The 24733-nt window shown below is 42.8% G+C and overlaps 3 protein-coding genes and 1 long non-coding RNA gene across 7 annotated transcripts in view; 3 read left to right on the top strand and 1 right to left on the bottom strand.

Annotated features, from left to right (window-relative positions):
• Positions 1-17280, top strand: part of LOC310757054 (class I histocompatibility antigen, F10 alpha chain-like) — an 85050-nt gene extending 67770 nt beyond the window's left edge. The window contains exon 9 of the transcript XR_014545029.1: positions 17164-17280. The gene's annotated coding sequence lies outside the window, so the exon portion shown is untranslated. The remainder of the gene's footprint in view (positions 1-17163) is intronic.
• The window catches only part of LOC310757345, a 97113-nt gene that overhangs the window by 43866 nt on the left and 28514 nt on the right, over positions 1-24733 (bottom strand). The window lies entirely within an intron of this gene.
• The window catches only part of LOC310756986 (class I histocompatibility antigen, F10 alpha chain-like), a 151731-nt gene that overhangs the window by 104209 nt on the left and 22789 nt on the right, over positions 1-24733 (top strand). For 2 of the 4 annotated variants that reach the window (XM_083602023.1, XM_083602028.1), the window contains exon 8: positions 12681-12915. The exons of the other annotated variants lie outside the window; for them this stretch is intronic. In XM_083602023.1, coding sequence (XP_083458149.1) covers positions 12681-12705 — 25 coding nt within the window. In that variant the 3' untranslated portion in view covers positions 12706-12915. Of the gene's footprint in view, positions 1-12680; positions 12916-24733 lie in introns of those variants that run through there. 4 annotated transcript variants of the gene reach the window in all.
• LOC310756964 (major histocompatibility complex class I-related gene protein-like) overlaps positions 21325-24733 on the top strand; it is a 31291-nt gene continuing 27882 nt past the window's right edge. Inside the window, exon 1 of the mRNA XM_083601970.1 lies at positions 21325-21794. Coding sequence (XP_083458096.1) covers positions 21746-21794 — 49 coding nt within the window. The 5' untranslated portion in view covers positions 21325-21745. The remainder of the gene's footprint in view (positions 21795-24733) is intronic.

Raw genomic sequence — 24733 nt, 5'->3', positions numbered from 1 at the left:
GTGCAGTCGTGTTGCCAGCTAGCATAGCAATATCCTCCAGAGAGACGGATAAGACTATTATGTCTATGGCCCTTGAATCTTGGGCCTTCCATCTATCTGTCAGAGGAACTGGAGGGGCTTCACACACAGTATGCCACACTCCAAACTGTCGTTGTAGACTCTCACAGGAACTTGCCCAAGTCTCATAATTGTGCCTGTTTAACTTTGGGCACTCAGTGCCATCATCTGAGGCTTGTAAAAACTCCATTCCAGCTCTTTACTTGAGCCGTGAGTCTTTTTCACTTCAGAGACTCCTTATCTTGGCGCCCATTAATCACGAAGCCTGCTTGGCTCGGCTCCCAGGCCAATTAGAATCATAGAATCATAGAATCATAGAATCATAGAATCATAGAGTTGGAAGAGACCACAAGGGCCATCGAGTCCAACCCCCTGCCAAGCAGGAAACACCATCAGAGTACTCCTGACATATGGTTGTCAAGCCTCTGCTTAAAGACCTCCAAAGAAGGAGACTCCACCACACTCCTTGGCAGCAAATTCCACTGTCGAACAGCTCTTACTGTCAGGAAGTTCTTCCTAATGTTTAGGTGGAATCTTCTTTCTTGTAGTTTGGATCCATTGCTCCGTGTCCGCTTCTCTGGAGCAGCAGAGAACAACCTTTCTCCCTCCTCTATGTGACATCCTTTTATATATTTGAACATGGCTATCATATCACCCCTTAACCTCCTCTTCTCCAAGCTAAACATGCCCAGCTCCCTTAGCCGTTCCTCATAAGGCATCGTTTCCAGGCCTTTGACCATTCTGGTTGCCCTCCTCTGGACACGTTCCAGTTTGTCAGTGTCCTTCTTGAACTGTGGTGCCCAGAACTGGACACAGTACTCCAGGTGAGGTCTGACCAGAGCAGAATACAGTGGCACTATTACTTCCCTTGATCTAGATGCTATACTCCTATTGATGCAGCCCAGAATTGCATTGGCTTTTTTAGCTGCCGTGTCACACTGTTGGCTCATGTCAAGCTTGTGGTCAACCAAGACTCCTAGATCCTTTTCACATGTACTGCTCTCAAGCCAGGTGTCACCCATCTTGTATTTGTGCCTCTCATTTTTTTTGCCCAAGTGCAATACTTTACATTTCTCCCTGTTAAAATTCATCTTGTTTGTTTTGGCCCAGTTCTCTAATCTGTCAAGGTCGTTTTGAAGTGTGATCCTGTCCTCTGGGGTGTTAGCCACCCCTCCTAGTTTGGTGTCATCTGCAAATTTGATCAGGATGCCCTTGAGTCCATCATCCAAGTCGTTGATAAAGATGTTGAATAAAACCGGGCCCAAGACAGAACCCTGTGGCACCCCACTAGTCACTCTTCTCCAGGATGAAGAGGAACCATTGATGAGCACCCTTTGGGTTCGGTCATTCAGCCAGTTACAAATCCACTGAGTGGTAGCATAGTCAAGACCGCATTTTACCAGCTTCTTTACAAGAATATCATGGGGCACCTTGTCAAATGCCTTGCTGAAATCAAGGTAGGCTACATCCACTGCGTTCCCTTCATCTACCAGGCTTGTAATTCTGTCAAAAAACGAGATCAGGTTAGTCTGACATGACTTATTTTTCAGAAATCCATGCTGACTATTGGTGATCACAGCATTCCTTTCTAGGTGCTCACAGACTGTTTGCTTAATGATCTGCTCCAGAATCTTCCCTGGTATTGATGTCAGACTGACTGGGCGGTAATTATTTGGGTCCTCTCTTTTCCCCTTTTTGAAAATAGGGACAACATTTGCCCTCCTCCAGTCTGCCGGGACTTCGCCTGTTCTCCAGGAATTCTCAAAGATGACTGCCAGTGGTTCTGAAATCACATCTGCCAGTTCTTTTAATACTCTTGGATGCAGTTCATCTGGCCCTGGAGACTTGAATACATCTAGACTAGCCAAGTATTCTTGTACTATCTCCTTAGTTATTCTGGGCTGTGTTTCCTCTACTGAATCATTTGCTCCAAATTCTTCAGGTCGGGCATTGTTTTATTTATCGGAGAAGATTGAGGCAAAGAAGGCATTGAGGAGTTCAGCCCTTTCTGTGTCCCCTGTTTGCATTTCACCATCTTCTCCTCTGAGTGACCCCACTGTCTCTTTGTTCTTCCTTTTGCTACGAACATACCCATAAAAGCCTTTTTTGTTGCTTTTAACCTCTCTAGCAAGCCTGAGTTCATTCTGTGCTTTAGCTTTTCTGACTTTGTGTCTACACGTGCTGGCTATTTGTTTGAATTCCTCTTTGGTGGTTTCCCCCCTTTTCCATTTTTTGTACACATCCTTTTTTAATCTTAACTCAGTTAAAAGCTCTTTAGATAGCCACCCTGGCTTCTTTAGGCACCTTCCATGTTTCCGTCTCATTGGTATTGCCTGAAGTTGTGCTTTTACTATCTCCCTCTTAACAAACTCCCAGCCATCATGAACTCCCTTTCCTTTTAGTATTACTGTCCATGGGATCTCACCCAGCACTTCCCTAAGTTTTATGAAGTCGGCTTTCTTAAAGTCAAGAAATTGAGTCCTAGTATGCTTGGCTGCTCCTTTCCGTTGTATAGTAAACTTCAGAAGAGCATGATCACTCGCACCTAATGATCCTTCCACTTCTACCCCACTAACCAGGTCATCAACATTGGTTAGGACCAGATCTAAAATGGCTGTTCCTCTTGTTGCTTCTCCCACTTTCTGGACAATGAAGTTGTCTGCAAGGCCAGTGAGGAATCTGTTTGACCTTATGCTCTTGGCTGAGTTTGACATCCAACAAATATCTGGGTAATTGAAGTCCCCCATTACTACTGTCTCCCTTCCTTTTGCATGCTTGGCCATATGTTCCAGGAAGGCATCATCTATGTCCTCCGTTTGGCTTGGGGATCTATAGTAAACTCCCACAATGAGGTCACTATTATTCTTCTCTCCCTTTATTTTGACCCAAATGCTCTCACTTTGGCTTTGAGGTTCTAAATCTTGGATCTCTTCACAGGTATACACATCCCTGACATATAACGCCACTCCTCCTCCTTTCTTGTCTGGTCTGTTTCTCTGAAATAGATTGTATCCCTCCATTATTACCTTCCAATCGTGGGACTTATCCCACCAGGTTTCAGTGATTCCTATTATGTCATATTTAGTTTGCTGTACCAAGAGCTCAAGCTCATCTTGTTTATTTCCCATGCTTTGTGCATTAGTGTACAGACATTGAAGTGCATTAATCATTCCCCCGTGTCTCTTATTTAAGGATTTTTTCCTCCCACCACTAGGTCTGCGTGCTGTTTGCTCCATTCGGTCTATGACATTTGGATGATCATCTTCATCAATTGATAGACTCCTACCTTCAGCAGCACTGTCTCCCTCCCCCACATTAGTCAGTTTAAAGCCCTCCTGATGAGGTTTCTGAGATTTTTTGCAAAAACATTCCTCCCAACCGTTGTGAGGTGCAGCCCATCGCTTGCCAGAAGTCCATCTTCAAGAAACTGCATTCCGTGATCTAAGAATCCAAACCGTTCCTGTTTACACCATTTGCGAAGCCAGTTGTTCACTTCCACTATTTTTCCCTCTCTCCCTGGGCCACGTCGTTCAACTGGGAGGACAGATGAGATGACAATTTGTGCATTTAATTGCTTAAATTTCCTGCCCAGAGCCTCGTAATCTCTTTTGATCTTCTGGAGGCTATTGCTTGCAGTGTCATTGGTTCCCACATGAACCAAGAGGAAGGGGTATTTGTCAGTGGGTTTTATGATTCCTTGCAGTCGTTCAGTTACATCTTGGATCTTAGCCCCGGGGAGACAGCACACTTCCCGAGACATCTTGTCAGGCCCACAGATCACTGCTTCTGTTCCCCTCAGTAGGGAATCCCCAATCACCACTACACGCCTCCTCTTAGGTCTGGTCGGGGTTCTTCCGTGAGCTGTCCGTTCCAAGGTCGCCTGCACATTCCCTGAGGGCTGACTTTGCTGCTCGTCTTCATATACCTGATCGACTGTAATGAGGGAGAGATCCTCAAATGGAGTCTGCTCTTCGTCTTCCATGCTAGGGGAGAGGACCTCAAAGCGACTGTGTATTTCTAAACAGAGCGAACCCTAGGCCTCCTACTTCTTTGAGTCACGTTTCTCCATATATCTGGCTCCTGTGTTGGTGAACTAGCCTCCTTCTCAGGGGAGTCCCCTGTCTCCTCCTTGGTGGAGACGGTGTGCTCTGTTGCTTCCAAGAAGAGCTCCAGCTCTCTAATTCTTTGGAGCGTAGCTACACGTTCCTCCAGTTGCTGGACTTTGTCTTTTAAGAGGGCAATCAACATGCAATTGCTGCAGGTAAAGCTGCCTGCAACCTTTGGCAAGATGGCAAACATTGCGCAGGAACCACAGGCGACTGCAGCTGTTCCCTCACCCTCCATCTTGAGAACGTGTCGTTGGGGCTGACTACAGCGGTCCTCCATCATAAAAAGCATGAAGACAGGACAAATAAATCCCCCCCAAAAAAACCTAGGTCTCCCCCAACAAACGTTTAAGACTAGCTCCCCTAAATCTAAAAGATGGATCAAACTGTGCGCGCCACTAGGCGCGCGCCGCTGCCCTACAAGCTCTGATAAGCTCCTCCCACAGCTAATCACCTACTTCAACAGAAGCCCTGCCCCCTCTGACCTTTGCACAGGGAGAGCAGCTAATCAGCCACAAGAAACACGCACAAGAAAGCCCTTTTTGCACCTTCTTCAGCTGCTGCCCTACAAGCTCTGATAAGCTCCTCCCACAGCTAATCACCTACTTCAACAGAAGCCCTGCCCCCTCTGACCTTTGCACAGGGAGAGCAGCTAATCAGCCACAAGAAACACGCACAAGAAAGTCCTTTTTGCACCTTCTTCAGCTGCTGCCCTACAAGGCCAGCTGGAAATCAAAGAGACTCTGCCGCGGCAACGAAAAGCCTTTGCTTTCGCTTTTCCCACACATACCTCAGCAGTCTGTCGCAGTCTTACTCTCCTGTAAGTGCTGCGAATCTGGGCCCATAACCTGTTGTTGGGATACTGCCAGAGAGATAAAGCCCATCATGGCCCCCACGTCGCCTCCGGACGATCCATCGATCTCCCGTAGATACAGTATCAGCAATGAGTGACACGAGCTCCAGAAAATAGCTTGCCACATTCCAGAGCTGATGCACACTCTATCAGCAGAATTCGCACAGCAAAAGATGCACGCAGGAGAGCATTATTTAGAAGTTTATTCAGCGTGGGTCAGAACAAAGGAAAAAACATGACTGCCTGCTTGCGTGTTCAGGCACAGAGAGAGAAACGAAAGCAATAGAAAACATAAACTTCCTGTGAACAGGAAATACGCAGACTCTGTGACTCACAAAGCCTGCTCCCTTTTAAGGTGGAACGGAAATATCCTAACACATCATGGCGCTGAAATTATGGACATGGAATATTAATGGGACGAATGATTTAAAAAAGTAATAAAATTGAACAATATTTAAAGAAAAAGAACTTAGATATTATTTGTTTACAAGAGACACATGTGGCAAGACGACACAGAAAATTTTTAATTAATAAAAAATTAGGAAATGAATTTATCTCATCTGACAAAAGCAAAAAGAGAGGGGTGGTACTATATATAAAAAATAAATTGGAAGCTCAACAAATTTTCAAAGATGAAGAGGGTAGAATTATAGCGGTCCAAGTCAAATGGCAAGGCGAAAAATTGATAATAGTCGGGGTATATGCACCAAATGGCAACAAAACGGATTTTTATAAAAACTTGGAGGAAAAACTATTTGATTATATGGATCAAAAGATCATAATAATGGGGGATATGAATGGAGTAGTTTCAATGGAAATGGATAGACTAAGAGCAACAGGAAAGATTAAAGAAGGAAAGTTACCAAAAACTTTTTTTTCTATGATTGAGAATTACAATCTGATTGATACATGGAGACTAAGACACCCGTTAGAAAAACAATTTACTTTCCATTCAGAAGCGAACCAATCAATGTCAAGAATCGATCAGATATGGATCTCCAATGAATTAACATCAAGAATTTCAAAGATTGAAATACAACCAAAGGTACTTTCGGATCATAATGCAATAAAGTGTATACTATAAGGATTTGAAGAAAAATCTTTCTGATGGAGAATAAATGAAAATCTCTTTGATGATCAGAAAATAATTGAAAGAGCTCAAAAATATTTCATAGAATCATAGAATCATAGAATCATAGAGTTGGAAGAGACCACAAGGGCCATCGAGTCCAACCCCCTGCCAAGCAGGAAACACCATCAGAGCACTCCTGACATATGGTTGTCAAGCCTCTGCTTAAAGACCTCCAAAGAAGGAGACTCCACCACACTCCTTGGCAGCAAATTCCACTGTCAAACAGCTCTTACTGTCAGGAAGTTCTTCCTAATGTTTAGGTGGAATCTTCTTTCTTGTAGTTTGGATCCATTGCTCCGTGTGCGCTTCTCTGGAGCAGCAGAAAACAACCTTTCTCCCTCCTCTATGTGACATCCTTTTATATATTTGAACATGGCTATCATATCACCCCTTAACCTCCTCTTCTCCAGGCTAAACATGCCCAGCTCCCTTAGCCGTTCCTCATAAGGCATCGTTTCCAGGCCTTTGACCATTTTGGTTGCCCTCCTCTGGACACGTTCCAGTTTGTCAGTGTCCTTCTTGAACTGTGGTGCCCAGAACTGGACACAGTACTCCAGGTGAGGTCTGACCAGAGCAGAATACAGTGGCACTATTACTTCCCTTGATCTAGATGCTATACTCCTATTGATGCAGCCCAGAATTGCATTGGCTTTTTTAGCTGCCGTGTCACACTGTTGGCTCATGTCAAGTTTGTGGTCAACCAAGACTCCTAGATCCTTTTCACATGTAGTGCTCTCAAGCCAGGTGTCACCCAACTTGTATTTGTGCCTCTCATTTTTTTTGCCCAAGTGCAATACTTTACATTTCTCCCTGTTAAAATTCATCTTGTTTGTTTTGGCCCAGTTCTCTAATCTGTCAAGGTCGTTTTGAAGTGTGATCCTGTCCTCTGGGGTGTTAGCCACCCCTCCCAGTTTGGTGTCATCTGCAAATTTGATCAGGATGCCCTTGAGTCCATCATCCAAGTCGTTGATAAAGATGTTGAATAAGACCGGGCCCAAGACAGAACCCTGTGGCACTCCACTAGTCACTCTTCTCCAGGATGAAGAGGAACCATTGATGAGCACCCTTTGGGTTCGGTCATTCAGCCAGTTACAAATCCACTGAGTGGTAGCATAGTCAAGACCGCATTTTACCAGCTTCTTTACAAGAATATCATGGGGCACCTTGTCAAATGCCTTGCTGAAATCAAGGTAGGCTACATCCACTGCGTTCCCTTCATCTACCAGGCTTGTAATTCTGTCAAAAAACGAGATCAGGTTAGTCTGACATGACTTATTTTTCAGAAATCCATGCTGACTATTGGTGATCACAGCATTCCTTTCTAGGTGCTCACAGACTGTTTGCTTAATGATCTGCTCCAGAATCTTCCCTGGTATTGATGTCAGACTGACTGGGCGGTAATTATTTGGGTCCTCTCTTTTCCCCTTTTTGAAAATAGGGACAACATTTGCCCTCCTCCAGTCTGCCGGGACTTCGCCTGTTCTCCAGGAATTCTCAAAGATGACTGCCAGTGGTTCTGAAATCACATCTGCCAGTTCTTTTAATACTCTTGGATGCAGTTCATCTGGCCCTGGAGACTTGAATACATCTAGACTAGCCAAGTATTCTTGTACTATCTCCTTAGTTATTCTGGGCTGTGTTTCCTCTGCTGAATCATTTGCTCCAAATTCTTCAGGTCGGGCATTGTTTTATTTATCGGAGAAGATTGAGGCAAAGAAGGCATTGAGGAGTTCAGCCCTTTCTGTGTCCCCTGTTTGCATTTCACCATCTTCTCCTCTGAGTGACCCCACTGTCTCTTTGTTCTTCCTTTTGCTACGAACATACCCATAAAAGCCTTTTTTGTTGCTTTTAACCTCTCTAGCAAGCCTGAGTTCATTCTGTGCTTTAGCTTTTCTGACTTTGTGTCTACACGTGCTGGCTATTTGTTTGAATTCCTCTTTGGTGGTTTCCCCCCTTTTCCATTTTTTGTACACATCCTTTTTTAATCTTAACTCAGTTAAAAGCTCTTTAGATAGCCACCCTGGCTTCTTTAGGCACCTTCCATGTTTCCGTCTCATTGGTATTGCCTGAAGTTGTGCTTTTACTATCTCCCTCTTAACAAACTCCCAGCCATCATGAACTCCCTTTCCTTTTAGTATTACTGTCCATGGGATCTCACCCAGCACTTCCCTAAGTTTTATGAAGTCGGCTTTCTTAAAGTCAAGAAATTGAGTCCTAGTATGCTTGGCTGCTCCTTTCCGTTGTATAGTAAACTTCAGAAGAGCATGATCACTCGCGCCTAATGATCCTTCCACTTCTACCCCACTAACCAGGTCATCAACATTGGTTAGGACCAGATCTAAAATGGCTTTGACAGACAGACTACTTTGTAAATAATTTGACAGACTACTTTGTAAATAATGTTAATAAAGAGACAAAAACGAGTACTGTCTGGGACGCTAGTAAAGCGGTGGTGAGAGGTTTCTTTATTCAACAGAATGCGATTAAAAATAAATTTAGAGGAAAAGGGAAAAAAGAATTCTTAAAACAGATAATGGAAAATGAGAAGAATTTGACTACTAGACCCAATGATGCAAAATTGAAACAAAACATAAAAATTCTACAAACTCAATTTGTGATGATAATAAACAAAGAAGTAGAGTGGAACATTAAAAGAATGAAACAGAAGAATTTTGAGTTTGCAAATAAGTCAGGGAAATGGTTGGCCTAGCAAATTTAAAAAAGGAAAGAACATAATACAATCAATAAAATTATGATAGAAGACAAAGAAATAGATAATCTGAAAGGAATTAGAAAAGGGTTTGTGGATTTTTATAGAGATTTGTATAAAAGAAAAGAGAAGAGCAATATTAAGAAAATAGAAGAATTTTTAAAAGAAAAAGAGGTGCAGAAAATTCCGACGGATAAAACAGACAAATTGAATGAACCAATTGAGATTGAATAAATTTAAAATGCAATAAAAGAACTGAAAAGTGGAAAGACACCAGGACCGGATGGATTCACCGCAAGATATTACAAAGAAATTAAATACACCCTACTTGTGCTGTTGAAGGAGGTGATAAATAATATTTTTTAAAAAGGGGAAATACCAGAGACTTGGAAAGAAGCTTATATGACGTTTATTCCAAAACAAGACTCAGATTTGACTCAAGTTAAAAATTACAGGCCAATTTCATTGTTAAATAACGATTATAAATTGTTTGCGAGTATATTAGCTAATAGAATGAAAAAGTTACTAAAGGAAATAATACATAAAGATCAAGCAGGTTTTCTTCCTGGCAGGCAGATGAAAGATAACATAAGAAATATAATTAACATAATGGAATATCTGACTGCCAGAAATGATAAACAAGCAATGTTAATCTTTGTGGATGCAGAGAAGGCTTTTGATAATATATCGTGGGAATTTATGTTGAAAAATTTAGAATATATGGGTATGGGACAATCTTTCCTTAACGGTATAAAGGCTATATATACTGAACAAAGAGCAAAATTGATAGTTAATAATGTAACAACGGAAAATATTGTAATTACTAAAGGCACAAGACAAGGGTGTCCTCTTTCACCGTTGTTATTCATATCGGTTCTGGAAGTCTTTCTAAGATCAATAAGAGGGAATGAGCGAGTAAAGGGGGTGACAGTTGGTCGAAATGAGTATAAGGTAAAAGCTTTTGCCGATGACTTGGTTATAACAGTGGAAGATCCCACAAGAAGTGTTAAAGAGGTATTGGAAGAAATAGAACAGTTTGGTCAAGTTGCAGGCTTTAAATTAAATAAGAAAAAATCCAAAATAGTTGCGAAAAATATGGATCAGGAATCAACTGAAAGAACGCAGCAACAAACAGGTATAGAAGTGGTTAAGAAAGTGAAATATTTAGGAATTTGGTTAACCCCCAAAAGTATTGATCTATTTCAAGACAATTATATACCAATGTGGAATATAATCAAGAGAGATCTAGAGGTGTGGGGGAGAATGAAGTTATCTTTCTGGGGAAGATTCTCAATGATAAAGATGAGCATGTTGCCGAAGATGTTATTTTTATTTCAGACAATTCCGATAATCAAAGGGGCAGCGATATTTAAAGAATGGCAAAGGATAATTTCAAGGTATATATGGCAGGGTAAGAAGCCAAGAATACAATTTAAATTACTAACAGATGCGAAAGAAAGAGGAGGCTTCGCCCTGCCGGACTTGAAATTATATTATGAAACATTGTGCCTCTGTTGGTTGAAAGAATGGATGAAATTAGAAAATACGGAACTGTTAGATTTGGAAGGATTTGATAACAGATTCAGTTGGCATGAATATTTATGATATGATAAGAAAAGAGTTCATAAAGGTTTTGAAAACCACATCATTCGAAGATCTCTCATAGAAGTCTGGGATAGGTATAAAAACCTATTGGAACCAAAAAACCACACTGGCTGCCTCCTTTGGAGGTGATGAGTGTAAAGAAGATTAATATGAGGGGGAAGTGGGTAACATATGGGAGTTTAACAAGGAAAGAAGGAGGTAAATGGAAATTGAAACCATATTAGGAAGTAAAAGAATATGTTAATGATTGGCTGCATTACTTCCAGGTTAATGAAATGTTTAAAAAAGAGGTTACAAAAAGAGGTTTTTCGGATAAAGAATCAAAATATCAACAGGAAATATTGAATAGTGATTTTAGAATTTTATCTAAAATGTATAAATTGCTGCTGGAATGGTATACAAAGGACGAGGAGGTTAAGTCGGTTATGCTCCATTGGGCCAAAGACTTTGGATATAATATACAATTAAAAGACTGGACAAAATTGTGGAATGAAGGAATGAAATTTACTGCTTGTACTGCAATAAAAGAAAATGTGATGAACATGATATATAGATGGTATGTAACACCAGTAAAATTAGCAAAATTGTATAAAGTAAGTAATAAATGTTGGAAATGTAAAGAAAAAGAGGGAACATTTTATCATACGTGGTGGGAGTGTAAAAAAGTGAAATGCTTCTGGGAAATGATATCTAATGAGTTAAAAAAAATGTTGAAATATTCATTTATAAAGAAATCAGAAGCATTTCTATTAGGAATAACAGGAAATGAAATTAATAAGAAGGAATGGAAGCTGTAGAGAGCCAGTGTGGTGTAGTGGTTAAGAGTGGTGGACTCGTAATCTGGTGAACCGGGTTCGCGTCTCCGCTCCTCCACATGCAGCTTCTGGGTGACCTTGGGCTAGTCACACTTCTCTGAAGTCTCTCAGCCCCACTCACCTCACAGAGTGTTTGTTGTGGGGGAGGAAGGGAAAGGAGAATGTTAGCACTTTGAGACTCCTGTGGGTAGTGATAAAGCGGGATATCAAATCAAACCTCCTCCTCTTTTTGTATGCATTAGCAGCAGCAAGAATATTATTGGCCCAAAAATGGAAACAAGAAGAATTACCTACGATTGAAGAGTGGAGGATGAAATTAATGGACTACGCAGAATTTGATAAACTAACAGGAAGGATCTGGAACCGGCGAGACCAGAAATTCACTGAGGACTGGACAAAATTTACAGATGATATGAAAAATATATGTAATGATCAGACAACGTTTGTAAGCTTTCAGGAAGTTCTGTGAAGAATTAATATTAGACATATTGTATAAAAGAATAAGATAAGTTATTATTATAAGGCAATATTAATTAGGGAAGGGAATGTGAAAGAAGTGATTAAGACGGAGAATTATCAGACGAGTTGATGGAAGTCCAAAAAAGATGGTATTGGTGATAAAGTGGATGTTTTTTCTTTTTATAATTTTATATTGAAAAAATTATATGCCACCTGGATATAAATATTCATTTTTTGAAAGCAGAGTCAGCTAGAGAGGAAGATGCCTTTTGCCTGCCAGGAAGAGGACCCAGAAGTCCTGGCTCCTGCCAAGTCTCCTCCCAAAGAGGACCCAGGAGTCCTGGCTCTTGCCGAGTCTCCTCCCAAAGGGGACCCAGGAGTTCTGGCTCCTGCCAAGTCTCCTCCCAAAGGGGACCCAGGAGTCCTGGCCACTTGGCCTTGAGGAAGAGAGCTGTGGAGGCTCAGGGTTTTGTCCTGCATGCTGAGGGAGACGGGTCTTTCTAAGGCTGGAGGGGGCCCAGGCCGGGCCAACAGGGACAAATGCCAAAGGTCTCCCCATCTGGACGCTGAGGGACATCGTGGGGAGAAAGAAAGAGTCTTCCTCTGAGCGACATTTCTGCCTGCCAATCTCCCAGTCAGGCAACCTGATCTGTGGGCTGCTATGGCTTTCGGTTTCTGCCTTGCATTGGCTGCTCTCCCTTGCACCAAAGGTCCTTGAGCTGCCCTCTGCAGGCATTAGCTCTGCAATCCCATTTTGGTGGTGCTCCTGGCATATCTCACGTCTGACTTGACATGATGAGAGATGGTGGCTTTCCTTGGGAGGCTAGACTAGACGGCCTTTGGGTTCCCACTAGCTCTGTAATGCTGATGCCCCCACACCATGATGTTGGCTTAATTTTGAAACACTCTTTATTTCTCCACAGTTTTGCTGTGAATTACAGAGGCTCAGAGCTCCTGCTGTCCTTTAATGCTATTTATGATGCTCATTAATCCTGGCTCTCACCCATCTATTCTGACTCCAGCTGTAACTTGAATTTGAGGATAATCATGTTTTTCTGATGGATTTTGGCTAATTTTGCTTTGTAGCTGATTTTCAGAAATGTGTTTGTATTCATGAGAAATGTGCCGGATATACACAACTAAAAGCTTTAAAAAGGGGTGGGGAGATTGAGCAGTGATTTGATGGTTTCTCTTGGTTTTTTGTTGCTGTGGATCCCACCACAAGCCTTTCCCCAATCTTGTGTCACTCACTTTCCATCCATATTGAAGGAAATGCAACATTTGAGAACATGCATGAAACAGGCAAGCCACTCCAGTATCCCTGCCAAGAAAACTCCATGGACAAAGACAATAGGCATATAAAAGTTATGACGCTGGAAGATGAGCCCCTCAGGTTGGAAGGCATCCAACATGCTACTGGGGAGGAGCGGAGGACAAGTACAAGTAGATCCAGAGCTGATGAAGCGGCTGGGCCAAAGCCGAAAGGATGCTCAGCTGCAGATATGCCTGGAAGCGAAAGGAAAGTCCAATGCTGTAAAGAAAAGTATTGCATAGGAACCTGGAATGTAAGAACCATGAACCTGGGTAAGTTGGATGTGGTCAAAAATGAGATGGCAAGAATAAATATTGACATTCTGGGCATCAGTGAACTAAAATGGACGGGAATGGGCGAATTCAGTTCGGATGACCATCATATCTACTACTGTGGGCAAGAAACCCGTAAAAGAAATGGAGTGGCCCTCATAGTCAACAAAAGAGTGGCGAAATCTGTACTGGGATGCAATCCCAAAAATGATAGAATGATCTCGATACGAATCCAAGGCAGACCTTTTAACATCACAGTAATCCAAGTTTATGCACCAACTACTGGTGCTGAAGAAACTGAAATTGACAAATTTTATGAAGACTTACAAGGCCTTATAGAAGTGACACCAAAGAAGGATGTTCTTCACATTATAGGGGATTGGAATGCTAATGTCAGGGAACTGCCATCGGAGCCAAAGGAGGAGAGAGGGCTCCAGAGGGATGCCGGAGAGGGTCCCAGTAGGGAGAGAGGCAGCCCATCCGCTGGGGAAGGAAATCAGCGTAGCACCAGTGGAGAAGGGGGGCAGATGGGGGAATCGGAGAAAAGGCTCCTGGACTCCTCACCGGAGACCAGCGAGGAGAGCACGGGTCCTCCGCTGCCCACACCCTCCCTGCACAGAAGATTTCCGCGCAGGGAGAGTAGGAGGCGACTGGGCGTCAAAGAACTTCTTTGCTGGAAGAAGTTCAAGAAACACCCACTGATGGATTCTGCCAGCGACTGAGACAGCCACGAGTGCAAGGCTGTCCAGAGGGAAAGGGTTCAACCAGGCAACCTAGCCAGGAGTGGCAGCAACTTACGCACGAGCAACCCCCTTAGAACCATTACAGCTAAAGTAGGGAATCAAGAGATAAAAGGAACAACTGGCAAGTTTGGCCTTGGAGATCAAAACGAAGCAGGGCAAAGGCTACTAGAGTTCTGTCAAGAGAACAAGCTGGTCATCACAAACACGCTTTTCCAACAACACAAGAGACGACTCTACACGTGGACACCAGATGGGCAGCATCATAATCAGATTGATTATATTCTCTGCAGCCAAAGATGGAGAAGCTCTATACAGTCAGCAAAAACAAGACCTGGAGCTGACTGTGGCTCAGATCATCAGCTTCTTATAGCAAAATTCCAGCTTAAACTGAAGAAAGTAGGAAAAACCACTGGGCCGGTAAGGTACAATCTGAATCAAATCCCTTATGAATACACAGTGGAAGTGAGGAACAGGTTTAAGGATTTAGATTTGGTGGACAGAGTGCCTGAAGACCTATGGATGGAGGCTCGCAACATTATACAGGAGGCAGCAACGAAAACCATCCCAATGAAAAGGAAATGCAAGAAAGCAAAGTGGCTGTCCAATGAGGCCTTACAAATAGCGGGGGAGAGAAGGCAAGCAAAATGTGAGGGAGATAGAGAAAGATACAGGAAATTGAATGCAGATTTCCAAAAAATAGCAAGGAGAGATAAGAAGGCCTTCTTAAACGAGCAATGCAAAGAAATAGAGGAAAACAACAGAATGGGAAGAACCAGAGATCTGTTCAAGAAAATTGGAGATATGAAAGGAACATTTTGTACAAAGATTACCATAATAAAGGACAAAAGTGGTAAGGACCTAACAGAAGCAGAAGACATCAAGAAGAGGTGGCAAGAATACACAGAGGAATTATACCAGAAAGATATGGATGGCTCGTACACCCCAGGTAGTGTGGTTGCTGACCTTGAGCCAGACATCCTGGAGAGTGAAGTCAAATGGGCCTTAGAAAGCACTGCAAATAACAAGGCCAGTGGAAGTGATGGTATTCCAGCAGAACTATTTAAAATTTTTAAAAATGATGCTGTTAAGGTGCTACACTCAATATGCTAGCAAGTTTGGAAAACTCAGCAGTGGCCGGAGGATTGAAGATCAGTCTACATCCCAATCCCAAAGAAGGGCAGTGCCAAAGAATGCTCCAACTACCGCACAATTGCACTCATTTCACACGCTAGCAAGGTTATGCTTAAAATTCTACAAGGAAGGTTCAAGCAGTATGTGGACCGAGAACTCCCAGAAGTGCAAGCTGGATTTCGAAGGGGCAGAGGAACCAGAGACCAGATTGCAAACATGCGCTGGATTATGGAGAAAGCTAGAAAGTTCCAGAAAGACATCTACTTCTGCTTCATTGACTATGCAAAAGCCTTTGACTGTGTCAACCACAGCAAACTATGGCAAGTCCTTAAAGAAATGGGAGTGCCTGATCACCTCATCTGTCTCCTGAGAAATCTCTATGTGGGACAAGAAGCTACAGTTAGAACTGGATATGGAACAACTGATTGGTTCAAAATTGGGAAAGGAGTATGGCAAGGCTGCATATTGTCTCCCTGCTTATTTAACTTATATGCAGAATTCATCATGGGAAAGGCTGGGCTGGATGAATCCCTAGCCGGAATTAAGATTGCCGGAAGAAATATCAACAACCTCAGATATGCAGATGACACAACCTTGATGGCAGAAAGTGAGGAGGAATTAAAGAACCTTTTAATGAGGGTGAAAAAGGAGAGCGCAAAATATGGTCTGAAGCTCAACATCAAAAAAACGAAGATCATGGCCACTGGGCCCATCACCTCCTGGCAAACAGAAGGGGAAGAAATGGAGGCAGTGAGAGATTTTACTTTCTTGGGCTCCATGATCACTGCAGATGATGACAGCAGTCACGAAATTAAAAGACGCCTGCTCCTTGGGAGAAAGGCGATGGCAAACCTAGACAGCGTCTTAAAAAGCAGAGACATCACCTTGCCAACTAAGGTCCGTATAGTTAAAGCCATTGTTTTCCCAGGAGTGATGTATGGAAGTGAGAGCTGGACCATCAAGAAGGCTGATCGCCGAAGAATTGATGCTTTTGAATTATGGTGCTGGAGGAGACTCTTGAGAGTCTCATGGACTGCAAGAAGATCAAATGTATCCATTCTTAAGGAAATCAGCCCTGAGTGCTCACTGGAAGGACAGATCGTGAAGCTGAGGCTCCAATACTTTGGCCACCTCATGAGAAGAGAAGACGCCCTGGAAAGACCCTGATGTTGGGAAAGATGGAGGGCACAAGGAGAAGGGGACGACAGAGGACAAGATGGTTGGACAGTGTTCTCGAAGCTACAAACATGAGTCTGACCAAACTGCGGGAGGCAGTGGAAGACAGGAGTGCCTGGCGTGCTCTGGTCCATGGGGTCACGAAGAGTCGGACACGACTAAATGACTAAACAACAACAACAACATGAAATAGGCTAAGTTGTTACTGCCTGCCTGTGCCTTTGGCTAAGTGGATCCTATGTCATGGAATGTATAAAAGCAATCTAACTGCCCTGGCTGAGTGTTTTCCACCCACCTACTGTGTGAGGAAGTGAAGAAGCTGGCAAGGAGGGATGGTTGGCAGGGAGGAGGGATGCTTAGATGCTCAGGAGTTGAAGCTGAAAGAGAGAAGGAACAGAGTGGCTGAAGAGAGAGGCGACTTTCCTGCAGGAGATGAGAGGGATTCTTGCTTCAGATTCTGCTGACAGCCAAGGAGGAAGCCAGCAAGGAGAAGCGGCAGGTCAGGAGCTTCATGGCCACAGTTTGATCTGAAATAAGCAGCCCCTTCTTTTGGACTGCAGGCCTCCAGTTCATGAGACTTGTTGCCTGGTCCCCACAGCCTTCTAGCAAGGGTGACCCACTGGGAGTGGGGCCACATGAACTCCTCCAAGTAAACTAGCTTTGTTGCCTTCAATTTGCCTAATTTTTATCTCACTCATTCTTGCTTTTCCACCTGTGGCCCTTGAGGAACATATTTTTCCTCTCTGTAGTTTCCCCAATAGGATTTCCGCCATCTTCTTTCCTTTCTCATAGGCTACTTGCCTAACCCAGTGGATTTGTTGCACCTTGCTTTGACAACACTGGATATATAATTATTATTATTACTCCTTTTGTAATATCCGTTTGACTGAAATAAACAGGTGCCCCCCTCCTTCTTTAGTGGTTCTTTCCTTCTTATCACAGGAGTTCCAGAGATTTTGAAGTTCCAGAGAATATTCACAGACTCTGGCAGGGAGGGGCCAATAATTGGTCTCCTGGTGCAAAGTGACTGAAGAACTAGAGTCCAAAGTGAGTTGGGGACATAATATGTGGCTTTGCAGGGGTGGGATTAAGTTATATGAGGCCAAGAGGGTGTGAAGTCTGGTCAGGGCCTGGGGGTGGAGGAAACCACCTGGATGCCGTCCTTGGTTCCAGGACGGAAGAAAGGAGGCTTGGGACTATAATAAAAGAGATGCATAGATATCTGATCTGGGGCAGGGGGTGGTGGGAGATGACCAAGGCGGGGTTCCCCCGAAAGTCCGCAATCCCAGGAGGAAGTTCTCCCACTGTGGCCCTTGAGGAACATATTTTTCCTCTCTGAGGTTCCCACCATATGATTTTCGCAATCTTCCTTCCCTTCTCATAGGCTGGCATTACTCTTTTGTAGAAATAACAACGCAGTAACTCTCTTAGACCTCCAGGGGCCCCAGGACTCTTCTTGCCTAACCCAATGGATTTGCTGCACCTTGCTTTAAAGACACTGGGTGTTATTGTTATTACAGTCATACCTCAGGTTAAAGTAGCTTCGGGATGAGTATTTTTGGGTTGCGGCTGCAGCGACCCGGAAGTAACAGAGTGTGTTACTTCTGGGTTTCGCCGCATGCGCAAATGGTCAAAATGATGTCACGTTCATGCGTGGAAGCGGAGAATCACGACCCGCGCAGATGCTGGTTGTGTTCACTTCAGGATGCGAATGGGGCTCCGGAAACGATCTCGTTCGCATCCAGAGGTACCACTGTATTATTTTTATTCCTGAAGGCAGCCCTGTTTAGGGAAGTTTTTAGTGTTTGAAGTTTTACTCTGTTTTTAATGGAAACCCAGCCAAGTGGGTGGGGTATAAATAATAAAATTATAATTACTATTTTGTAATATCCATTTGACTGAAATAAATAAGGGTGCACCCCCTTCTTCTTTAGTGGTTCTTTCCTTCTTATCACAGGAGTTCCAGAGACCAGCATCTCCTGAGAATATTCACAGACTCTGGCAGGGAGGGGCCAATAATTGGTCTCCTGGTGCAAAGCGACTGAAGAACTAGAGTCCAAAGCCAGATGGGGACAGAATCTGTGTTTTCGCAGGTGTGGGCTTAAGTTACATGAGGCCGCCATGTTGCTGAAGCCAAGAGGGTCTGAAGTCTGGTCAGTGCCTGGATTGGGGACCATCTGGATGTTGCCTTTGGTTACAGGATGGAAGAAAGGAGGGTTCTGAATATAATAAAAGAAATATATAGATATCTGATCTGGGGCAGAGTGTGGTGGGAGATGACCAAGACAGGGTTCCCCCACAAGTCCACAATCCCAGGAGGAAGTTCTCCCACTGAAATGAAAAGAAGATGCCCAAAATATTTAATTTGTTTTACATTTTTATCCCACTCTTCCTCCCAAGGAGCTCAGGGCATCAAACACCAAAATGTTAAAACAATACCATCTAAAATGAGCTAATCTTTCTCCCTCCGCCCTGGATGTAAATCTTCCCTCACCCCTTCTTCCCTGATGGGGAGTGGGATGCCATTTGGGGCCGGCCTCATGTGTCAAAATGTGTTGGGCTGGCCTTGGTGTGTGAGTTATGCTACGTACAATGGGACTTCATGGAAAACACAACTTAAGGCAATAGTGGAGCACTGCAAAATCATTTGTGTGTGAACATCTAGGAAACACATGGAGAACTGCAAAACACTCCTAATTATTATTCCTGTACCATTATAATTTTATTGTATAATCTTAGAAGGTTGTAGACTGAGACGTATGTTAACATTTGAGCAGCTCCTCCATCGGTGTGGGGATGGGTGCCCACCTTGAAAACGCCTCTGTGGAGAGGGGATCAATTTTTTAAAAAAATGATTTGCTTTTTCAAAAACAGGAACAGAGAGCATATTTAACCCCTCTCTCCTTCCCTCGTCCCACTTACAACTTCATACCAAATACAACATCATATACCATATGACTTTCCCTCCACACTTTTCCTGGTTCCTTTGCTTTTCTACTACTCTGCGTAATCCACATCTTTTTAATCATCCAATTTGCTATCTATTAAATACTCTCATCTATTTTAACTGCTGGATTTATACGAGCCATGCTAAGCTATGTCTTTCTCTAGACTGGTTCTTGAAATATTCAGTAAACACCCATTCCTCCTTACATTCCTAATCCTGTTTTCTCTTATCCTGTTCGTCAGACCAGCTAGTTCAAACATTTTACACTGCCATTCTTCCTGAGTGGGTTCTATCCTTGTTCTCCACCTTTGTGCCAAGAAGGTTCTAACTGCGGCAGTGGCGCATAATAATAAACTATTTTGTTTTGGGGGGACCTCTGGTGTTACCATCCCCAAAAGGAAACTCTCAGGTGTATCTTTTTAAATTCATTTTATATAGTTTCCCAATATTCCTTAATTATTTTGGACAACCAACACATGTGAATAACTTGCCGTAATTGTTTTCCACAACTTTCCCCATAATTCATGATCAATATTGTGACCCACATCCTGTGCCCACTAAATTTCACAAATTCCTCTTTCGTTTCCCACTCCAACAGCAGTTTGTACATATCTGATACTTCTTTTATATTTGTATCTAACAGGTCTTTGGTAAACTGGGACTTCTGTTCTGCAAAGCCATTTTTCCTATCTATCTTAAACAATTCATTAATGTGATGTACCTGTAGCTAATTGTTAATGCGATTTCTTAATTCCTCATGATTTCTCAGTTTTGGCTCCTGTCCTGTAAGATCTAAAATTTCACTTTAAGTTAACCACTGCTTATCCATATTTATTCTTTTCCTGGTCGTAGCTTCCACTGGGGATATCCACAGTGGTGTTTTTCTTTTTAATAGGTTTTTATACTTTTCCCATACTCTAAATAGTTTTTTTTTCTTCTAATTACATGATTTGTAAAAGTTTTATATATTTCCGCTTTTCCACACCATAGGTAGGCATACACCCATTTGCACCGATTCCAAAGCTGTGACATATGTGGGAACCTTGACCATTTTCTTGCAACCTGTGACTTGCTTCAACTGGTTCCTTTAAGGATTTCCTAGAAATCACCTGCTTTCCATTTCAGCTGGGGAAGAAAGCAGCCGGCAGGGGGCAGCGGAGGATTGCAAAAAGGGGGAAATGAGAAAAGACAACTAGGGACTGTGGAGAAATGGGGGAGGGTGTCTTGTGGCAGAGAGAGAGAGAGGGCAGGAAACAAACACACATAAACAAACACCAGTGTTAATGCAGGACAACTACTTTCTCAGCGAAATCTGCCTCCGTTCTTCAATTCCTGTGAGAAATGTCAGTCAAGCAGCCTGAGATGCAGTCACTTGAGATTCCTTTGCTAGCTTGGCATGCAAATGAAATCTACATTACTGTAACTTGCCAAAGACTGTTTCCTGCACCCTCAGCTATTCTTGTAAGTAAAAATGAAAACAAACATTTAAAATAAAAAGGCCTTGTTCTGGGAACTGCCCTGGGACTTTCCAACCTGACTCACAGGTTGCTGAGGGAGGCAGAAGGGGAAGCAATCCAGCTCGGAACAGAGAACCACACCAAGGACGCTTTTATGCCATCTATTTGTTAGACTCGATATTCTGTTTCCACACAATACCAAGAAGGGGACAAAAATAATGTCAGGAGAGATGTCCCTGCAGGCCTAGTCTTGAGAGGTGGAGAAGCCTACAAGGATCCAGTGTGGGGCTGTGGTTTCACTGGGATATGGTAGCCTGGGAGTCCTGGGTTCAAATCCCCACACAGCCATGAAGCTCCCTCAGGGACCTTGGGCCTGTCAGGGCCGTTATGAGGAGAACATGAATGCCACCTGGATAGAAATACTCATTTTTTGAAGGCAGAGTCAGCTAGAGAGGAAGATGTGTTTTGCCTGCCAGAAACGGGACCCAGGAGTCCTGGCTTCTGCTTGTCGGGGACGGAAGCCATTTTGTGGAGGGCTGGCAGTGAAGCAGAAATGGAGACAAAATGGCTGCCTCCTTCCTGAAGGGGCTGCCTCAAGCAGCTGCTTTCATTATTTGTTCATTTTCATGCTACCATTTCCCTAACTTGATTCAAAGGTGGTTTAAAGCCACATAACAAAGCTATCCAGCAGGAAAACAGAGCTACAGGCAATGTCTAAAGTCCTGAAAACTTTTTAGAAATTCTGTGAAGAAGGAAATATTTTCTTCCTAGCCGTTAGTTGTTGTCGCCCATTGCACCTCCATGAAGAGAGGAAGGGAGAGGGAGAAAAGCCTCCACAGAGGAGAGCAGGGGAGGAGAAGGCGCCTCAAACCACCAAGGACTTTCTAAAACAATACTAGCACTTTGAATTAAACTCAGAACCACACAAACAGGCAGAGGGTCTTTTGGCCCTGGTGAGATTTGGCCCTAAATGAGCTGTGACAGTGAAAATCCTAAACAAAAAAATTTTTTTCCTTCCAGTAGCACCTTAAAGACCAACTAAGTTAGTTCTTGGTATGAGCTTTCGTGTGCATGCACACTTCTTCAGATACACTGAAACAGAAGTTGCCAGATCCTTCTATATAGTGAGAAGGTGGGGAGGAGTATTACTCAGAAGGGTGGTGGGAATGGGTTATCTATGGTTATCTCCGAGAGGGGCATGTTTTCAGGGGATCCAGGCATTTACAGAGAGAGTTGGGTTTCTTTAGAAGGAGGGATGGAAGAGATGGCGGTGTCTAAAGGGTTTGGGGTTTATTTGCATCTATAGACCACCTGAGTCTTCGATGGAGGGGCTCACAGCATTCACCCCGCAGGAGATCTTGCTTCTCCCAGAGTCACCGCCTTGGCATCCAACAGAAATCAAGCCTGGCACTGAAACAGCTTCTCCACCTGCAGCCTCTTCTCAGCTCAGCTCACTCACAACGGCCAAACTTTTTGACTTTTGTTATGTACTGAGTTCAATAGGATCCAAAAGGCAGCAGTCTGATTGGTCCTAGAACAATAGGATTTAGAATGCAGCAGTCTGATTGGTCCTAGAACAATGCAGCAGTATGATTGGTTGGCAGGAACCACCCAATCATGCTCCAGATAGAAGTGAATCCACAACCTGATTGGCTTACAGTAGAATTCCGGAATTAGCCAATCATGTGCAGCCCATTGTGTAAATAATGTATATAAAGCAGATACTTTGAGGGGACATTCATTCATTCCTCCTCACCACTATGAGCTGAATAAAGAGCATGAAATCACTTTGCGACTCTGAGTATATTTCAACTTTCTAACTACCAGGCAGTTTGGGGGTGAGAACAACTTCTTTGGTTATACTAGTGAGGGTGCTTGTTGTTGTTGTTTAGTCGTTTAGTCGTGTCCGACTCTTCGTGACCCCATGGACCAGAGCACGCCAGGCACTTCTGATTTTTTTTTTTAATAAATTTTTTATTGGTTTTTCCACACATAATACAAAACAATACAACACAATACATAGACATACAAACATATAAACACGTATACTTTCTTAACCTTTCTTTTCTTGAACCTTCTTTCAGCGACTTCCCCATACCTCCCCTTTCTGCATCCCTGTTATCAATCTTTTCAGCATCCCCTAATTTCAATATAACACTTTCTTTAGATCTTATTTCTCATATCCAATTGTTAACCGCTGCAATTCTATTTTACATTACCCAAAACATTTTAGCATTCATTAATTTTACAACAGTTCTTAAGATAGATTTTAAATTTCTTCCAATCTTCTTCCACCGTCTCTTTCCCTTGGTCTCGGATTCTGCCGGTCATCTCCGCCAGTCCCATATAGTCTATTACCTTGGTCTGCCATTCTTCCAGTGTGGGTAGTTCTTGTGTCTTCCAATACTTTGCTAACAGTACTCTTGCTGCTGTTGTAGCGTACATAAAAAACGTCCTATCTTTCCTTGACACCAATTGGCCTACCATGCCCAGGAGAAAGGCTTCTGGTTTCTTCACGAACGTGCATTTAAGCACCTTTTTCATTTCATTATAAATCATTTCCCAGAATACCTTAATCCTTGGGCACGTCCACCAAAGGTGGTAGAAAGTACCTTCAGTTTCCTTACATTTCCAGCATTTATTACTGGGCATATGATAAATTTTTGCAAGCTTGACTGGGGTCATGTACCACCTATAAATCATTTTCATGATGTTCTCTCTCAAGGCATTACATGCCGTGAACTTTATGCCGGTGGTCCATAACTGTTCCCAGTCAGCAAACATAATGTTGTGACCAATGTCTTGTGCCCATTTAATCACAGCTGATTTAACCGTCTCGTCCTGTGTATTCCATTTCAACAGCAAGCTGTACATTCTTGACAAATTCTTAGTATTGGGTTCCAATAACTCTGTTTCTAGTTTTGACTTCTCCACCTGGAAGCCAATTTTCCTGTCCTGTTTGAAAACTTCATTTATCTGATAATAATGAAGCCAATCTCTTACCTTTGACTTCAATTTCTCATAGCTCTGCAGTTTTACTTTTCCCTCCTCCTGTTCTACAATTTCCCAGTACTTTGGCCATTTGGATTCCATATTAAGTTTTTTCACTTCCTTAGCTTCCATTGGTGACAGCCACCTAGGGGTTTTTTTTCCAACAAATCTTTATATCGAATCCAAACATTGTACAATGCTTTCCTAACCATGTGATTCTTAAAGCCTTGATGAATTTTTACCTTGTCATACCATATATATGCATGCCAGCCGAATCTGTTGTTAAACCCTTCCAAGTCCAAAATGTCTGTGTTTTCAAGAAGCAGCCAACTTTTCAGCCAGCAAAACGCCGCTGATTCATAATACAGCTTTAAGTCCGGCAGGGCAAACCCCCCTCTTTCTTTTGCATCAGTTAATATCTTAAATTTTATTCTGGGCTTTTTGCCCTGCCAGACAAATCTAGATATATCTTTTGCCACCTCTTGAAACAATCCATTTTGTCTAAAATCTGCAATGTTTGAAACAAAAACAACATTCTAGGCAGGACATTCATCTTAATAACAGCAATTCGGCCTAACAAGGAAAGTCTCAAATTTGACCATACTTCTAGATCTCTCTTAATTTCTGACCAGCATTTCTCATAGTTATCTTTAAATAGGTTCACATTCTTAGATGTCAAATTAATCCCTAGGTATTTCACCTTCTTTGCTACCGTCAAACCAGTTTCACTCTGAAACTTCTCCCTTTCAGCAGCTGTTAGGTTTTTATCCAATACTTTCGTTTTCTGTTTGTTCAATTTAAAACCTGCTACTTGACCAAATACTTGTATTAGTTCTAACACTCTTTTCGTACTAGTGTCTGGCTCTTGTAAAGTTAAAACCAAGTCATCTGCAAATGCTCTCAATTTATACTGTTTAGCTCCGACCTGAATTCCTTTAACCAGCTGGTCCTCTCTAATCATGTTTAG

This window comes from Podarcis filfolensis (assembly GCF_964270895.1).
Source record: "Podarcis filfolensis genome assembly, chromosome: 2".
Classification (NCBI taxonomy): domain Eukaryota; kingdom Metazoa; phylum Chordata; class Lepidosauria; order Squamata; family Lacertidae; genus Podarcis; species Podarcis filfolensis.
This window is presented reverse-complemented; position numbering and strand designations above follow the sequence as displayed.